At 40.0% G+C, this 14,721-nt stretch overlaps 1 protein-coding gene across 1 annotated transcript; it reads left to right on the top strand.

Moving 5' to 3' along the window:
* The first annotated feature begins 2,989 nt into the window (after window positions 1-2,989).
* LOC119776198 (OX-2 membrane glycoprotein-like) lies at window positions 2,990-5,013 on the top strand. Its single transcript, XM_038274485.1, has 4 exons — window positions 2,990-3,044; window positions 3,808-4,170; window positions 4,244-4,555; window positions 4,637-5,013. The coding sequence occupies exons 1-4, from the start codon at window positions 2,990-2,992 to the stop codon at window positions 4,738-4,740; spliced, it is 834 nt and encodes a 277-aa protein (XP_038130413.1). The 3' UTR covers window positions 4,741-5,013.
* The last annotated feature ends 9,708 nt before the right edge of the window (window positions 5,014-14,721 follow it).

Here is a 14,721-nt window from a genome sequence, read left to right as displayed (position 1 = left end):
TTTTTTTTTTGAGCACCTGCCCCTTTAGTGGTCTCTGCACGGCCCTGTATATATATATATATATATATATATATATATATATATATATATATATATATATATATATATATATATATATATATATATATATATATATATATATATATATATATATATATATTTTAGATTCAGATTTGTCATTTTGTTTACACAAGTGTAAAACAAAAATACATTTCATTTAGAACAGCTCTTTGGACAATTTCCTTTCTTTTTTTTTTAAGTGCAGCCTTGAAAAATAGTAAATAAATAAATAAATATAAAAACAGTAATATAAACAAATGACTGTAAATTTACAGTTCTAACATTTAATTTTTTTTGACAAAGCTATCTGAAGAAATAAAAAAATAAATAAAAACAATATACCAAAGTACCTTCTCGCCATAAAAATATGATTTGGCTGCTGCTGAATCTCATCCATTTTCCTTTATAAGAATACTCACTCCAAACATGTCTGTGGCAATGGATCTTTTTTTTTAACCATATTCCTATAGGGAAGATATTTTTTGTGGAACTAATTTACTTATTTATGTACAACAATAGGAAGACTGTGACTCTGGATGCTAAGGCATCCTCCACATATGGGATTTAACTTAAGGGATGCGTAGCTTCAGCAGGTTCATTTTCTGTCATAAATGTTCATAAATTACTTAAACATTGTATCTGCTTAAAAACAACACAGTGGCCAGTAGGTTTCTATCAAAAGAGCTTTTTGACGGATTAACACATATAGTTTATTAATAATGTAATGAATTTGAACTGCACATGTTTTTATATTTAAAGGGAATTTATTATATCTGAGAATATTTCCAGTTTAGGGTTTTGCTTGAGGACTGGTCTAAAATTGCTTTAGAATCTATAAGATCAATAAAGGATGAAAAATTCCTCTCATTTTTGCTTAAAAAAGTGATTAAATTGTTATCAACTGTCAGAACTGTCAAAAACCCAGCCAAAGGACCACCAAATCGTTCTTCTTTATTACTCAAAAGCTTATAACTCCTTAGGTTTTTGTTAATATACAGGTTTACAGTATGGAATAAAATGTTTCCGTCACCTTTAATGCCTGAATTTGTTTCTTATAACTAAACCCTGCTATGTCTTTACCAACATTTGACCTTTTTTTTTTTTTTTTTTGAAGATTTTTGACTTATTGTCAGGCACATGTACCTGACCATAACAACAAACTCCTGCAATACTAGATCCATTTAGAAAGTGGAAAATTTGAGTGAAATACATATAATGTAAAATAAAAAAGTTACATTAAAATGTCTGCAAGTTCTATGAATATCCTTTAATATCCTCTAACCAACAATTATTGTCTTGTAACAGGATATTTATTAAAGAAAAAAAAAAATTGGAGCACTATTCACCAGTCACTATTCTCTTCCAGCTATTTTAATTATTCAGAAAAGTTTGAGGCGAGTTGTTCTTTGCACTTCCTCTCAGCTTTTATCATAAAAGTTTTACAACTTGGATTTGGTCAAGCATTTTTTTTTCTCTGCAGCTGTGTTCAAACTAATTACAGCCCTACATCACTCATCACAGATTTAGATTTTTTTTATTTGTAGTTTCATTCAGTGATGACATTATGCTGATTCTGTGCAATTAAAAGACTAGGTACCAAATTTATTTACTAAGGCAGAAAATCAAACTCTCCTCTCAGCTTTTGTAAAGAAGCATGTTCTCTAAAGAAAATGGGTCAAAGGTAACTCAGAGAGAGAAAAGTCAGATTACAGTTTGCAAAAAACATGTAGGAACAAACACACACATTTGTTATGCAAGTCCTTTAGGTCTGAAAAAAGTAAAGTGTTTTGGTGCTATGACCATCTGTGCATTTGGAGGAAGAAGCTTCCAACTCCAAGAATGGCATCCCAACGAAGATGACAGAGTCATGTTACGTTTTGCTAAATAATAGACTTACAGTAGTAACTTCAAGTAGGCCTATAATTACTTTCCAGCAGGGGTCACCAACGCAGTGCCCATGGGCACCAAGGAGCCACATGGGGGGCCCTCGGCATCTTCTGAAAAAAGAACAACTCATGAAGTAGCCCTCAACCTTAAAAAGGTTGGTGACCCCTGCTTTACTGTAAAGTAAATCGATTTGTAGAGCACACTAGAGCAACAAGCAATTCAAAGTGCTTTATATAATTAAAGCAGAAGAAATGTACAGTAAAAACATTGTAAACATCAATCACACACACAGAAAATCATTAAAATCTTAAATATAGCATGGTCATGAAAAATATGACAAAATATTAATGCAAATTTCAATATTAATGCAAACACATCAGCTGGAAAGCCTGGATAAAGATTGAGTCTTCCAATATAAAGGCTTTCTTATTTATTGCCTGCTGTTATTTAAAAAGTGGCTTTAGAGAAACAAATAGTTTTTGGTAACCGTCAGCTATAAATTCAATGAAAATAAACCTGTCTGATCCAGTTAGCAGTGAGTAATGTGTATCATATAGGCCATATTTTCCTTTCCAATTCTTCATCTGATTGGACAGATTACATTGTCCCTGTTTATATCTTATTATAATAAGTTGTATTTGAAAATACTCTCGTTCACATGGTGCTTTTGTCTGTTCAGGAGAAGGAAATTGTGATAGATCAGGGGTTTTCTTTTCTTTCCTCCTGATACAAAAGTCTTAGAGCAAATTCCAATAACTGACCTCTGTTTTTATTGGACGTCACTTTCTTTGTCTGCGCTCTGTCTTTCTCTTTCGGTATCTTTGAAGTAACATGTGAGGGTTATAAAAACATATACCGTAGTCCAATCATAGTGAAGTGCAACCCAAGTGATTTGAACTTTAGGCGGGATATACTGAGCTGAAAGGTGGTATTCCGATGTTAAATGACGAGTATATTTATACTACAGAGCCTGTGATATTTTTCTACAGGCATGCCTCCCTTTCTGGTTTATGCATCTTATTCACATTCAAACATTGGAAGCATGGGGAACTCGGCTGGGCTGTTTTTCTTTATCCTGCCGGGAATCTTCATTAAAAGTAAGTTAATTCAGGTAATTGTTTTAAATTTAAACTAACTAAATAAAGCTAAATCAGGTCTTGTTGCTTAATATTTGCTGATATTTTAAAAGTCTGATGGCTGAAAGAGTTTCTTAGTAGAAGCAGGTTATTTCTCTTACAGCATATATAAATTTCATACTATTGCAACCACAAAAACAAAAGATGATGAAGGAAATTTATGTTTTTTTTTTTCTTTTTTTTATCTAAATCTGTGGCATGCATAGGTGTTGTGGGGTGTGTGGGGAATGCAACACCCACATATTTTGTCTTACTTGCATTCAAAGTGGACTGACCTGACTATTAAATAGCAAGCTTTATGTGAGACAGATCTGTCTTTCAGCAGTACTACCATCTGCAAAAGTGAATTTGTTTGTGTTTGCTCTGCTTCCTCAGCGCTCGTTCTGTATTCAGCAGCATCAGTGTCATGTTGAAAAATGCTCATTTTTCACAGCTAAAGGAGCTTCTAACTGTAAATAGTGTTCTATATTTGCAAACTCTCCCGATGAAAACAGTATATATATATATATATATATATATATATATATATATATATATATATATATATATATATATAATATTCTCCTGTTAATGTTATCTATCCAGAACTCCACAAGTCGAAAAGTTTTAATTTCAACTGGTTTAATTCTGTATAAAATATTCTTTACGGATCCTTTGGCTATTTGATTATTAATCGAAAAAAAGTATCGACAGATTAGTCTACTAGTTGCAGCCATATAATTAGATCAGTTCTCTTTGCTTTCTGCAGGTGCAGCAGCTGTGGTCCAAACCCCGCTGAATGTCTTAGCAGCAGAGGGAGAAGATGCTCCTCTCAGCTGTCAGCTCCTGGAAACTAAAGATGTCCAGCAGGTCACCTGGCAGAAGGTCTTTGGGAACAAAGAGAGGAATATCTGCTCCTACAGCGAGTATTTTGGTCAAACAGTGAATCCTGACTTTAAAGATAAAGTCCAGTTTACAGAAGCTGGACTGAAGAATTCCTCCATAGTTATCAGGAAGGTTACAGAGGAGGATGAAGGATGTTATCTCTGTTTGTTCAACATCTACCCTGATGGAGCTCTGAAAGGGAGAACCTGTCTGAAGGTTTATGGTAAGAACCAGACTGTATTCCAGGATTAACTTCTATAACTAGATGTTGATCATGATGTTTGTTCTCCTCTCAGAGCTGCATGAACCCATCCTTGATGTCAGCAGATCAAATGTTTCTGCAGAGTCAGTTGTGTCCTGTTCAGCCACAGGTCGACCTGCTCCCACTGTAACACTGACTGTTCTACAGCAGAACCTCAGCTTCTCCCACTACAACAGCAGCAGTGTGACCCACAGCAACGGTACAGTCACCGTCACCACCACAGCTCTGCTGTCAGCTTCCAGCAGCACACAGGTTGGATGTTCAGTGTCAGTGCTCTCTGCTGCTCCCAGAGAGAAGCTGATCACCGTTCCTGGAGTTAAAGGAACATCTGAGCCTAAAAATCTAAGTAAGTTGAACCTATCGTCTTAATTATGTGATTTCTGTTTAGTTTTCTTGAACTTTTTAAAATTTTCTTCTTTTCTTAAAGATTTCACCTGGATCCTTGCTGTAGTTTCAGTAAGTCTAACCTGTTTCGGTGGCGTTTTAATCTTGAGAAAGTGGAGATATAGAAGAAATAGAGGTGTCCCCTAAATGGGGACTGAACTGATGGAAGTGGACTTGCAACCCTGCTTTACGTGCTACAGAACCGTCTCTGTTCCACCTGATTCAAACGATTGCTTCTCCTCAGCAACCATCAAGTGCTGCAAAGTTTTTTATTCACCCAATTATTAAAGTCAGGTGTGTGGCAGCAAGAAGACACTTTAAACAACGACAGAGTTTGGAACCACTGTTCTAAGGGAAAACATCTTGGCTTTTATTCTATTTCTGGATTGAATCTTGAATGAAACAAGGTGGTACATTTTGCTTTTATTTTGAATAAAATAAAAGTCCAATGAAACTAAAAAACAAATTGTCTGCATGTTATTTGGTTGTGATTATTTCCTAAACTGTGAATGTTGGTTTTCATGCAAATACCAGTGGGGGATCTAATCAAGTCAGGTTGTCTATTTTAGGGCAAGTTCGAATTTGGCAATTTAAATGTTATTTTTATTCCTCTTTGTTTTAAAGCCCTCCAATATTTAACTTTATATTTTTCCGACCACATATAGGTCAATGTTTGAATATATTATAAATATAGCTGCAATAATTCCATGTGTGGCTCATGACTTTGCTAAGACAATTAAAGCAGTTAGAGGTGCTGATAGTTTTGGACCTTCCTAAACTAAGACCAAAATCTTTTTCACCTCCCTCCCAACTCGATATACTCGCTGTAGCTAAATATGTTTCAAATTGAGTTGGTGATGTTGATCATTCATGTTATCAATGGTTGTAATTTATAGCACTTTGTAGAAAAGGCAAAGAAGAATAAACAATCTGGGATTCACATGGAAAATAATATTATATAATGTAAATTTTCTAAATGTTTGTTAATTTGCACAGTTGCTCATAAACGCATGGTCAGAAAATAAATAGTTTTTATATTTAAAAAAATATATAAAGCCGACAAATAGCATTTCCATTATTAAACTGGTACATTTTTATTTTTTAAGGTTTGTGACATCATATTGGACCAAACAAAACACAGATTTGTGTCCACAAAGCCTCAGAGGGGCAAGATTTATGTACAAAATGTAAAGCAGTTCATGAAATTATGCTTTGTTTTATAATATTTTTTGTTGTTGGCATTCATAGAAAAATACAACAAAAACAAAAAAAGAACAACAAAAATAAAAATATAGGGTTGACTGGTTTTTGGTATACATTTGAAATACTATTTTGAATTTATAGCCTCCCCTGGAGAAAACCCCACCAGCCGCCACTGGGTGAGATGCTACCGTTTACTGTTAAAAACATGAACATCCAGCTCTCCCATCTTTCTGGCCATGATATACACACATCATAGGATCATCACCATCACACCGTCATAGGATGTGCCCAAATAGAAATGATAAATACAGACCTGTATGTATGTAGAGGGGTTTATTTGTTTTTCCTTTTACAGTTTCGCATTTCAAGTTTTCAAGTTCATGTTTGCAGACAGATATTTTATGAAGATAAATTTTACCTTCATCAGTAGTGGAATAGAGACATACAGTTAGGTTCACAAGTGGGCCAATTCAGTTTGGTTCTTAATGATGCACAAAATAACAATCTGATTGTAAATTTTATTTATGACGCTGATTTAAAATTGAGTTCTATAATATATTTGCTAACGTGCTTGCATAATTATCTGTGCCCATGCGTTTTTAAAATAAATAATTGCCTAAAAAATGTTTTGCTCGCTCGCTTCACACGCTTTCATTTCTTTTGGTGCCCTAATGTGCCCCTGTATATTTTGGGTCAGCTGACGCCCCTGCTTCTAACTCTATTTAGTCATAGCGGCTCGATATATGAAATCTAGAGCAAAATTCAAATAATGCGTGTATACGATAAATATATTAAACATGTTAATAATAGTTTTAATTCCCTTCCAAACTGCTCCTTCTGAAAGTATAATGTGCTTGTTTAGCGCTGACACTTCTGAGACAGCTGTTCTGTTTTCTCCGGCCTTGAACCCAAACATTTTCTCAAACTGGTCTCTAATAGACTGAATGAATTAAATCAGCAGCTGGGTCCGGCAGGTTTCTTCAGGGCCATCACCTGTGTGGACTAAATGGAGGATTAGCAGAAAGCATCGAACAGTAAAAAGAGCAGCAGGTTGTTTGATTTCCCACTAACAACTTCAAAACAGAAGCTTTCTTACATTTAAACCTTTAGGAAAACGAAATGTTGATAAGAGGCTTTAGAAAAAAATATGCTGATATTACAAAATTCAGTTTAGATAGATTACATTCAGTAGCTAACAGTTTAAGACAGAAATAAACAAATAAACTTAAGGCTAATTCATGTATGAACATCTCTTTCTCAACTTAAGCCACTTGTTGGATCCACTCCTGCAGTTCCAATAGGGCGCTCTATGGTTGCCTTTTGGCATTGATTAGTTGAAGCAAGCAAGCAACAATTACCATAAAACTACAGATGAGCCAAAAGATATCCTAAGCTTTGTGACAGTAGTTACAACTTGCTGAGGCTTGATCGGATGGTTTAAGTGAGTCTTGAAATAAGAGCAGAAAACATTGTTGATACAAGATTGTTCACACATTTAAAAACTAGTTTAAGTGTATTTTAATTTACATAAAAGGTATTTTATAATGATCAAGTTTATGTGGCTATAACCTAAAATATGGAAATATGCAAAATAAAGAGTACAGAATTATTAAATGCCACAACTAAGCCAACACAAGGTTAGTAATTAACAGTATTTTTAAGTGTGCAATGGAACAATACACAGACACAAATGAACTTATAGGCATGGTAGTGTCATGATGGGTTCTCAAATGGAGACCCAGTTATGCAGAACACCACAAGGCGGACACGAGGATAAAAGTTCAACAGTTTATTAAGCACAACACAATATGAACTGGGATCTGGTTCGGGCCTGGGTCCTGGTTTCACTGGAGTCTGCGTGAGAGACAGAGCTGTTATGAACTGCTGGCAGGGTTTGGTTTACAAGTGAGCTCAGATAGTACCTTGAGGGTTCTTGTGTAATTCTCCTTGGGGGAGTTTCTGTTGGTTCTGGAGAAGAGTTTCAGCAGAGTCCGTAGCTGCTTCAGCGTCTCACGTCTAGTTTGAACAGACCTTAGTTTGGTTCTTCCAGCTCTAGTCCTGAGCTGCTTGGGATTTCTCAGAAAGTCTTCAGGGTTGGGCTCAGAGGGTCGGCTCGGCAGGTTAGCTCTCCAAGAGCTTTCACAGAAGAGACTCTGGTTTCCTGGGAACACAGAGAAAGAAGTTAGAATCCTATCTGGATTCAAGGTCATGGAGATTCACTAGGAGCAAGGCTTTAGCGCTGACCAACTGGAACAACACTGCGGCGTTGAGGTAAGGTCTGAAGACAGCTTATGTAGTGGATCCTCTGATGGTCTTGATGAGCTGCACCTGTGCAGGAGGCTCCCTCAGAGGATCCACGGCGGACTCTGCTGGAGAAAGATGGGATTTTCTCCAGCTCCCAACAGTACCCCCCCCCTCAACGACCGCCCCTTGGCGGTCCGGAGGAAGTGGACGGACAGGAACGCTCGTACTCCTCTATGAGTGTGGGATCGAGGATGTACGAGCCTGGGACCCACTGACGATCTTCAGGCCCGTAGCCCTCCCAGTCGACGAGGTACTGCCATCCGCGACCTCGTCGACGGGAGTCTACGATGCGGCGCACCGTGAAGGCCGGATGGCCTTGAGGGGGATGTCTCGAGTGGAGAGCCAAACTTCTTGGCCCACAGAATACTCAGGGGTGGGGCGTCTCTTAGCGTCAGCGAAACGCTTGACTGACTCGGTTGACTGGTTGAGTGTAGCGATTGTTTCCCTCCATATCCTCTGGCAGCGACGGATGTGATGGTTAACGGACAGCACCGATATCTCTCTCTCATCTGCAGGGAAAAGAGGTGGTTGGTAACCGAGACTGACCTGGAACGGGGACTGTCCAGTGGATGCAGAACGGAGAGAGTTATGGGCATATTCTATCCACGGGAGGTATTGACTCCAATCCACAGGGTTGTTGGAAGTGAGACAGCGGAGGGTGGATTCCAGTTGCTGGTTCATGCGTTCTGTCTGGCCGTTTGATTGAGGATGGTAACCTGAAGTGAGAGATGGTTTGCAGCCGAGAGCAGAACAGAAGGCCTTCCATACCTGCGAGATGAATTGTGGACCTCTGTCCGATAGGATCTCCTGGGGGATGCCATGAAGCCGGAAAACATGTTTTATTAATAGCTGAGCAGTCTGGAAGGCCGTGGGAAGTTTCCTGAGGGGAACCAGATGGCAGGACTTCGAGAAACGATCAACAATGGTTAAAATAGTGGACATACCTCGGGAGACAGGGAGGCCGGTGACAAAATCTATAGCTATATGAGACCATGGGCGCGAGGGAACAGGAAGTGGTTGAAGCAGGCCAGAAGGAGGTTGGTGTGAGGCTTTGTTGCGGGCACAGGTGGGGCAAGCCAACACATACTCCTTAACGTCTCTGTGGAGTTTGGGCCACCAGAAGCGCCTGGAGATGAGAGCTATAGTCCTACTCACTCCTGGATGAGCGGTGAATTTGGCGGCGTGCATCCACTGGATCAGACGGGACCTGACTGAAGATGGGACATATGTGCGGTTAGGAGGACCGGTACCTGGGTCTGGTTCAGTGGCTAGGGCCGAGTTGATGAAGTCTGATATCTCCCAGTTGACCACTCCAATGGTACATGAAGCTGGGAGGATGGGTTCAGGTGTCTCAGGATGATCCACAGAGTAGAGACGAGAGAGAGAATCGGGCTTCACGTTCTTGGATCCGGGTCTGTATGAAATGATAAGGTTGAAACGTGAGAAGAAGATTGACCACCTGGATTGGCGAGGATTTGCCTGTTTAGTTGACTGGATGTGAGCCAGATTCTTGTGGTCTGTCCACACAAGAACTGGATGCTCAGCTCCCTCCAGCCAATGCCTCCATTCCTCCAACGCCAGCTTAATAGCCAGGAGCTCACGGTCGCCCACGTCATAATTCTGTTCAGCTGAGGAAAGCCTACGGGAGAAGAAAGCACAGGGGTGTATCTTTTGATCAGAATCGAGCCTCTGGGAGAGAACTGCTCCAACTCCGGAGTCAGAAGCATCCACCTCTAGGATGAACTGTTTTGCTGGATCAGGTTGGATGAGAACAGGAGCTCTGGAAAACAATGATTTTAGTTTTTCAAATGCTGCTTGAGCCTCAGGGGTCCACTGAAAAGTTCGTTTGATGGAGGTGAGAGAGGTTAATGGAAGGGCGGTTTGACTGTAGTTTCTTATGAAACGTCGATAGAAGTTAGCGAATCCTAGAAACCTCTGTAGCTGTTTTCGGTTCTCAGGGACTGGCCAGTCTAAAACAGCTTTGATCTTATCCTCAGAAGGTTTTACCTGACCGCCCTCGAGCACAAACCCCAAAAAGGTGACTGACGGTTGATGGAATTCGCACTTCTCGGCTTTCACGAACAGCTTATTCTCCAGTAGTCTCTGTAAGACAAGGCGAACATGTCTCTTGTGTTCATTGAGGTCCTTGAAATAAATGAGAATGTCATCAATGTACACAAAAACAAACACGTTGAGGAAATCTCTGAGAACATCATTTACTAGGGCCTGAAAACAGGCAGGTGCATTGGTTAAACCAAAGGGCATTACCAGATATTCGAATTGACCCAAAGGAGTCTTAAAGGCAGTCTTCCATTCATCGCCCTCTCGTATCCTCAGAAGATGATAAGCGTTTCTTAAGTCCAACTTAGTAAACACTGTAGCTCCCTGCACAGGTTCAAAAGCAGAAGCAAGAAGAGGCAGAGGGTATTTATTTTTAATTGTGATCTGGTTTAAACCCCGATAATCAATGCATGGCCTCAGGGAACCATCCTTCTTGCCCACGAAGAAGAACCCTGCACCCAGCGAAAGGAAGAAGGACGAATAATTCCAGCAGCTAATGATTCATTGATGTATTTCTCCATAGTTTCTCTTTCAGGCTTGGAAATGTTATACAGTTTGCTGCTAGGAAGAGGAGCGCCAGGTAAAAGCTCAATGGCGCAATCATATGGTCTGTGTGGAGGTAGGGACGTAGCACTGACCTTACTGAAGACAGGGGCTAAGTCGTGATACTCAGAGGGAACTGAAGAAAGGTCAGGAGAGTCCATCTCCCCCCCACCACTAGGAGAACCCCCCATAGGGGCAGCTGAACGAAGGCATGTTTCGTGGCACGTAGTGGACCATGATTCCAGGAGACGTTTAGTCCAGTTAATGTGAGGATTATGCTTCTCCAACCACTCAAACCCGAGGACCAATGGGGAACATGCAGAGGGAAAAACAAAGAAGGTTATTGTCTCTCGGTGGTTACCTGATAGAAGTAGCTCGAGGGGCTGGGTTTGATGGGTTACACGGTGGAGTCTTTTTCCGTCGATGGCTGAAACACTGAGAGGCTGGGAGAGGGGAACGGTCTTTATGTGAAGTTGCTGGACGAGGTTAGAGTCTATTAAATTACACTCACAGCCTGAGTCGATGAAGGCGGAAAAAGAAAGACTCTGGTTATCACAGAACAGGGTGGCTGGAAGCATCAAACGAGGAGATTTTGTTGTGTTTAATTGGCCCGCCAGACTCCTCAGATCCACTGGCGGGCCCCGGCTTTTGATCTTGCCGGGCAGGAGGCGATAAAGTGTCCACTCTCACCGCAGTAGATACATAGTTTACTTAGGAACCGCCTCTGTCTCTCTTCAGGAGTGAGCCTAGTGTGTCCCACCTGCATGGGTTCGGAGTCCCTTTCTCCCGAATGAGAGGCCTGAACAGGCAAAGAAAGAGACTGGGGCTTAGACCTCTGAGTGGGCATCTGCTCTGTAGAAGGAGAACACACAGTCACGTTAAGAGAGGCAGGAGAGAAATTATTCTGCTTCTTAGAACTGTTTCTGGCTCGAATCCTATTATCAAGTCTGATGGAGAGGCGGATTAAATCTTCGAGGGAAGCAGGTTCGTCGAGGGTTGCTAGTTCATCTTTAATCTGTTCATTTAATGCCATGAAGAATGCTCCTTTTAAGGCGCTTTGATTCCATCCGGAAGCTGCCGCCTTAACCCGGAAGTTAATCGAAAAATCTGCCACAGATGAATTTCCCTGTTTGAGGCTGAAAAGAGCTCTGGAATCAATAGTTTGGTCAGTTTCCTGGTTAAAAACCTGGGTAAATTCAGCGATGAAATCAGAAAAAGGGTAATTTAAACTGTCGTCAGAGGCAAACCTTGCCTGAGCCCATTCCAAGGCTCTTCCTGTTAATTGAGAAAGAACGAACGTTATTTTCTTGTGATCTGTAGAAGAACAGCCTGGAGAATTCTGGAAGATCAACCGGCACTGAAATAAAAATCCTTTGCAATCTTTCATGTTACCGGAGAACCGCTCAGGTAGACTAGGACGAAATTCTGATGACGTCACAGGTTGTGACCTCGGGGGAGGGACTGGACCCGGAAATGGTTGCTGTATAGATGCAGCATTAGCGCTATTCAGGAAATTAGCACAACTCTGTAGCATTTGGTTATGAGTCCCAACTAAATGGTATAACTCACGGAGCGTTTGGGTTTGCCCCTGAAGTTGGGCATCCTGTTCCTCAAACGACGGGTGAGGTGATCTGCTGGGCCTTGTGTTTGGCCGCAGTGTTCTGTCATGATGGGTTCTCAAATGGAGACCCAGTTATGCAGAACACCACAAGGCGGACACGAGGATAAAAGTTCAACAGTTTATTAAGCACAACACAATATGAACTGGGATCTGGTTCGGGCCTGGGTCCTGGTTTCACTGGAGTCTGCGTGAGAGACAGAGCTGTTATGAACTGCTGGCAGGGTTTGGTTTACAAGTGAGCTCAGATAGTACCTTGAGGGTTCTTGAGTAATTCTCCTTGGGGGAGTTTCTGTTGGTTCTGGAGAAGAGTTTATCAGCAGAGTCCGTAGCTGCTTCAACGTCTCACGTCTAGTTTGAACAGACCTTAGTTTGGTTCTTCCAGCTCTAGTCCTGAGCTGCTTGGGATTTCTCAGAAAGTCTTCAGGGTTGGGCTCAGAGGGTCGGCTCGGCAGGTTAGCTCTCCAAGAGCTTTCACAGAAGAGACTCGGATTTCCTGGGAACACAGAGAAAGAAGTTAGAATCCTATCTGGATTCAAGGTCATGGAGATTCACTAGGAGCAAGGCTTTAGCGCTGACCAACTGGAACAACACTGCGGCGTTGAGGTAAGGTCTGAAGACAGCTTATGTAGTGGATCCTCTGATGGTCTTGATGAGCTGCACCTGTGCAGGAGGCTCCCTCAGAGGATCCACGGCGGACTCTGCTGGAGAAAGATGGGATTTTCTCCAGCTCCCAACAGGTAGGTTTATTTGTATAGCATAATTCAGTGCCAAGGCAATGCTACGTGTATTACATGAATAGTTGAGTAAAATAGAAGGAAGATAACGGCAAGCAAAGATATAAATATAATAAATACAAAGCGACTAACATTCTCCATCAGACATACCTAAGAAAAATATGGAGACCTCTGTAAAAAATGGCAACTCCTCCTTAGTGCAAATTCAGATTAGGAGTGGTTCTGGTGAGGAGCATTTACTCAGCTTAATATAGAAATTAGAAATTAACATATGTTGTCTATTAGATGGCTTTTTTCTTAAATAACTTCTATTTATTATCTCTCACTTTTTTTGTGTTCCGATTTGCTCCCCTTATTGGTCGCACTGTTTGTTTTTTCATTTGTTTGTAACAGAGTTTGAAATACCCCCCCCCCCCCACAAAAAAATAAATGCTTTTAACTTTTGGCAAAGTAGGATAGTTTCAGATGGAAAGCTTTCTACATCAGGTGTTGCTGCTGGTGGGTCGGCTCCTCAGGGTTGGTTTATGGCACAAGCTGTTCCAGATTCCTAAAGTAAGTGTGAAAAAAGAAAAAAGAAAAACATGTTTTGGCTTGGAGGCTTTTTATAAATGAACAACAGCTATCAAACAGAACAGATCAATATCTTAAGGCACTGATTAGTTGGAGTGAATATTAAATTATTGGGAATATCAGAAGCAAGTAAAAACATGAATATGTAAAGAATGTACTATCTGAGTCATTAATAAAAAATAAATGAGATACTTACTAATCTGAGGTCTTGCATCTTAAGCCTTCTGCATAAAACAAGCAGGATTTAAGGAGAAGAAAAAAATAATCTATAACTGATAAAACTTTTAAACACTAAAATAGTGGTACCTGTTCTGATTCCATCTTTTGCGAGCGAATACAGCGATGACGACGAGAAGACCAATCACTTTGGAGAAAAAGCAACGGGTGTTATAATATGACAGAATGAATAAAAATGCTACAAACCCTGAGCATTAACTTACCCACAAGTCCAATGAGAATTGGAGCAGAATATGCAGCACAAACTGTCAAAAAATAAACATCAGAACCTCACAGTAACTATCAGTCTATCTTGTATTTTTTCACATTTTTTAAAATTAAGCCACAACCTTTATATAATTTTTTGAGGATTTCATGTAAGAGGAAAACTCAAAGTTTTTCAATTTAAAATTACAGGAACTTTTTCACAAAAACCTAAGTGAGAGATGGAAATGTTTAGATCTTCAGTTTAATTTAGCTCTGTACTTTGACTAGGCCTCTAACATTAATACTGTGTAAATTTTTACTCTAGTCTAAAGTCTTTAGTAGCAAAAACCTTAGAAAATTAACTTGCAATTAACTATATTCATCTTCCCATTGACTCCGATTAGCTTTGAGAATTTAATGTATGAAATTTGTTCCTACACTTTATATGTTCTAAGTAGTGTTGCACTGATGCCATTTTTTTGCCTCGATACCGATACCTGGCTGTGCAGTATCGGCCAATACCGATACCATAATAATGTAAAATAATTGCCATCATGGTTTGTCAAGCTGCTGCCTACCTTTGTGAAGCAGGAAAAAATCTAATACAAAGTGAATCCAGTAGAACTTTTTATTGCCTACCAGGAGTGGGTGACAATAGTTGAATAAACT

This window comes from Cyprinodon tularosa, unplaced genomic scaffold (assembly GCF_016077235.1).
Source record: "Cyprinodon tularosa strain WSP-4 unplaced genomic scaffold, ASM1607723v1 ctg919, whole genome shotgun sequence".
NCBI lineage: Eukaryota > Metazoa > Chordata > Actinopteri > Cyprinodontiformes > Cyprinodontidae > Cyprinodon > Cyprinodon tularosa.
Note: the sequence above shows the minus strand (reverse complement) of the source record. Positions and strands in the feature narration are given on the sequence as shown.

Bases quoted from the DNA above. Each gene is read 5' to 3' on its own strand.
- LOC119776198 (XM_038274485.1), top strand. From the start codon at position 2,990: ATGGGGAACTCGGCTGGGCTGTTTTTCTTTATCCTGCCGGGAATCTTC. The intron at 3,045-3,807 runs GTAAGTTAATTC...CCATATAATTAG, and splicing joins GCCGGGAATCTTCATTAAAA to ATCAGTTCTCTTTGCTTTCT. The intron at 4,556-4,636 runs GTAAGTTGAACC...CTTTTCTTAAAG, and splicing joins ATCTGAGCCTAAAAATCTAA to ATTTCACCTGGATCCTTGCT.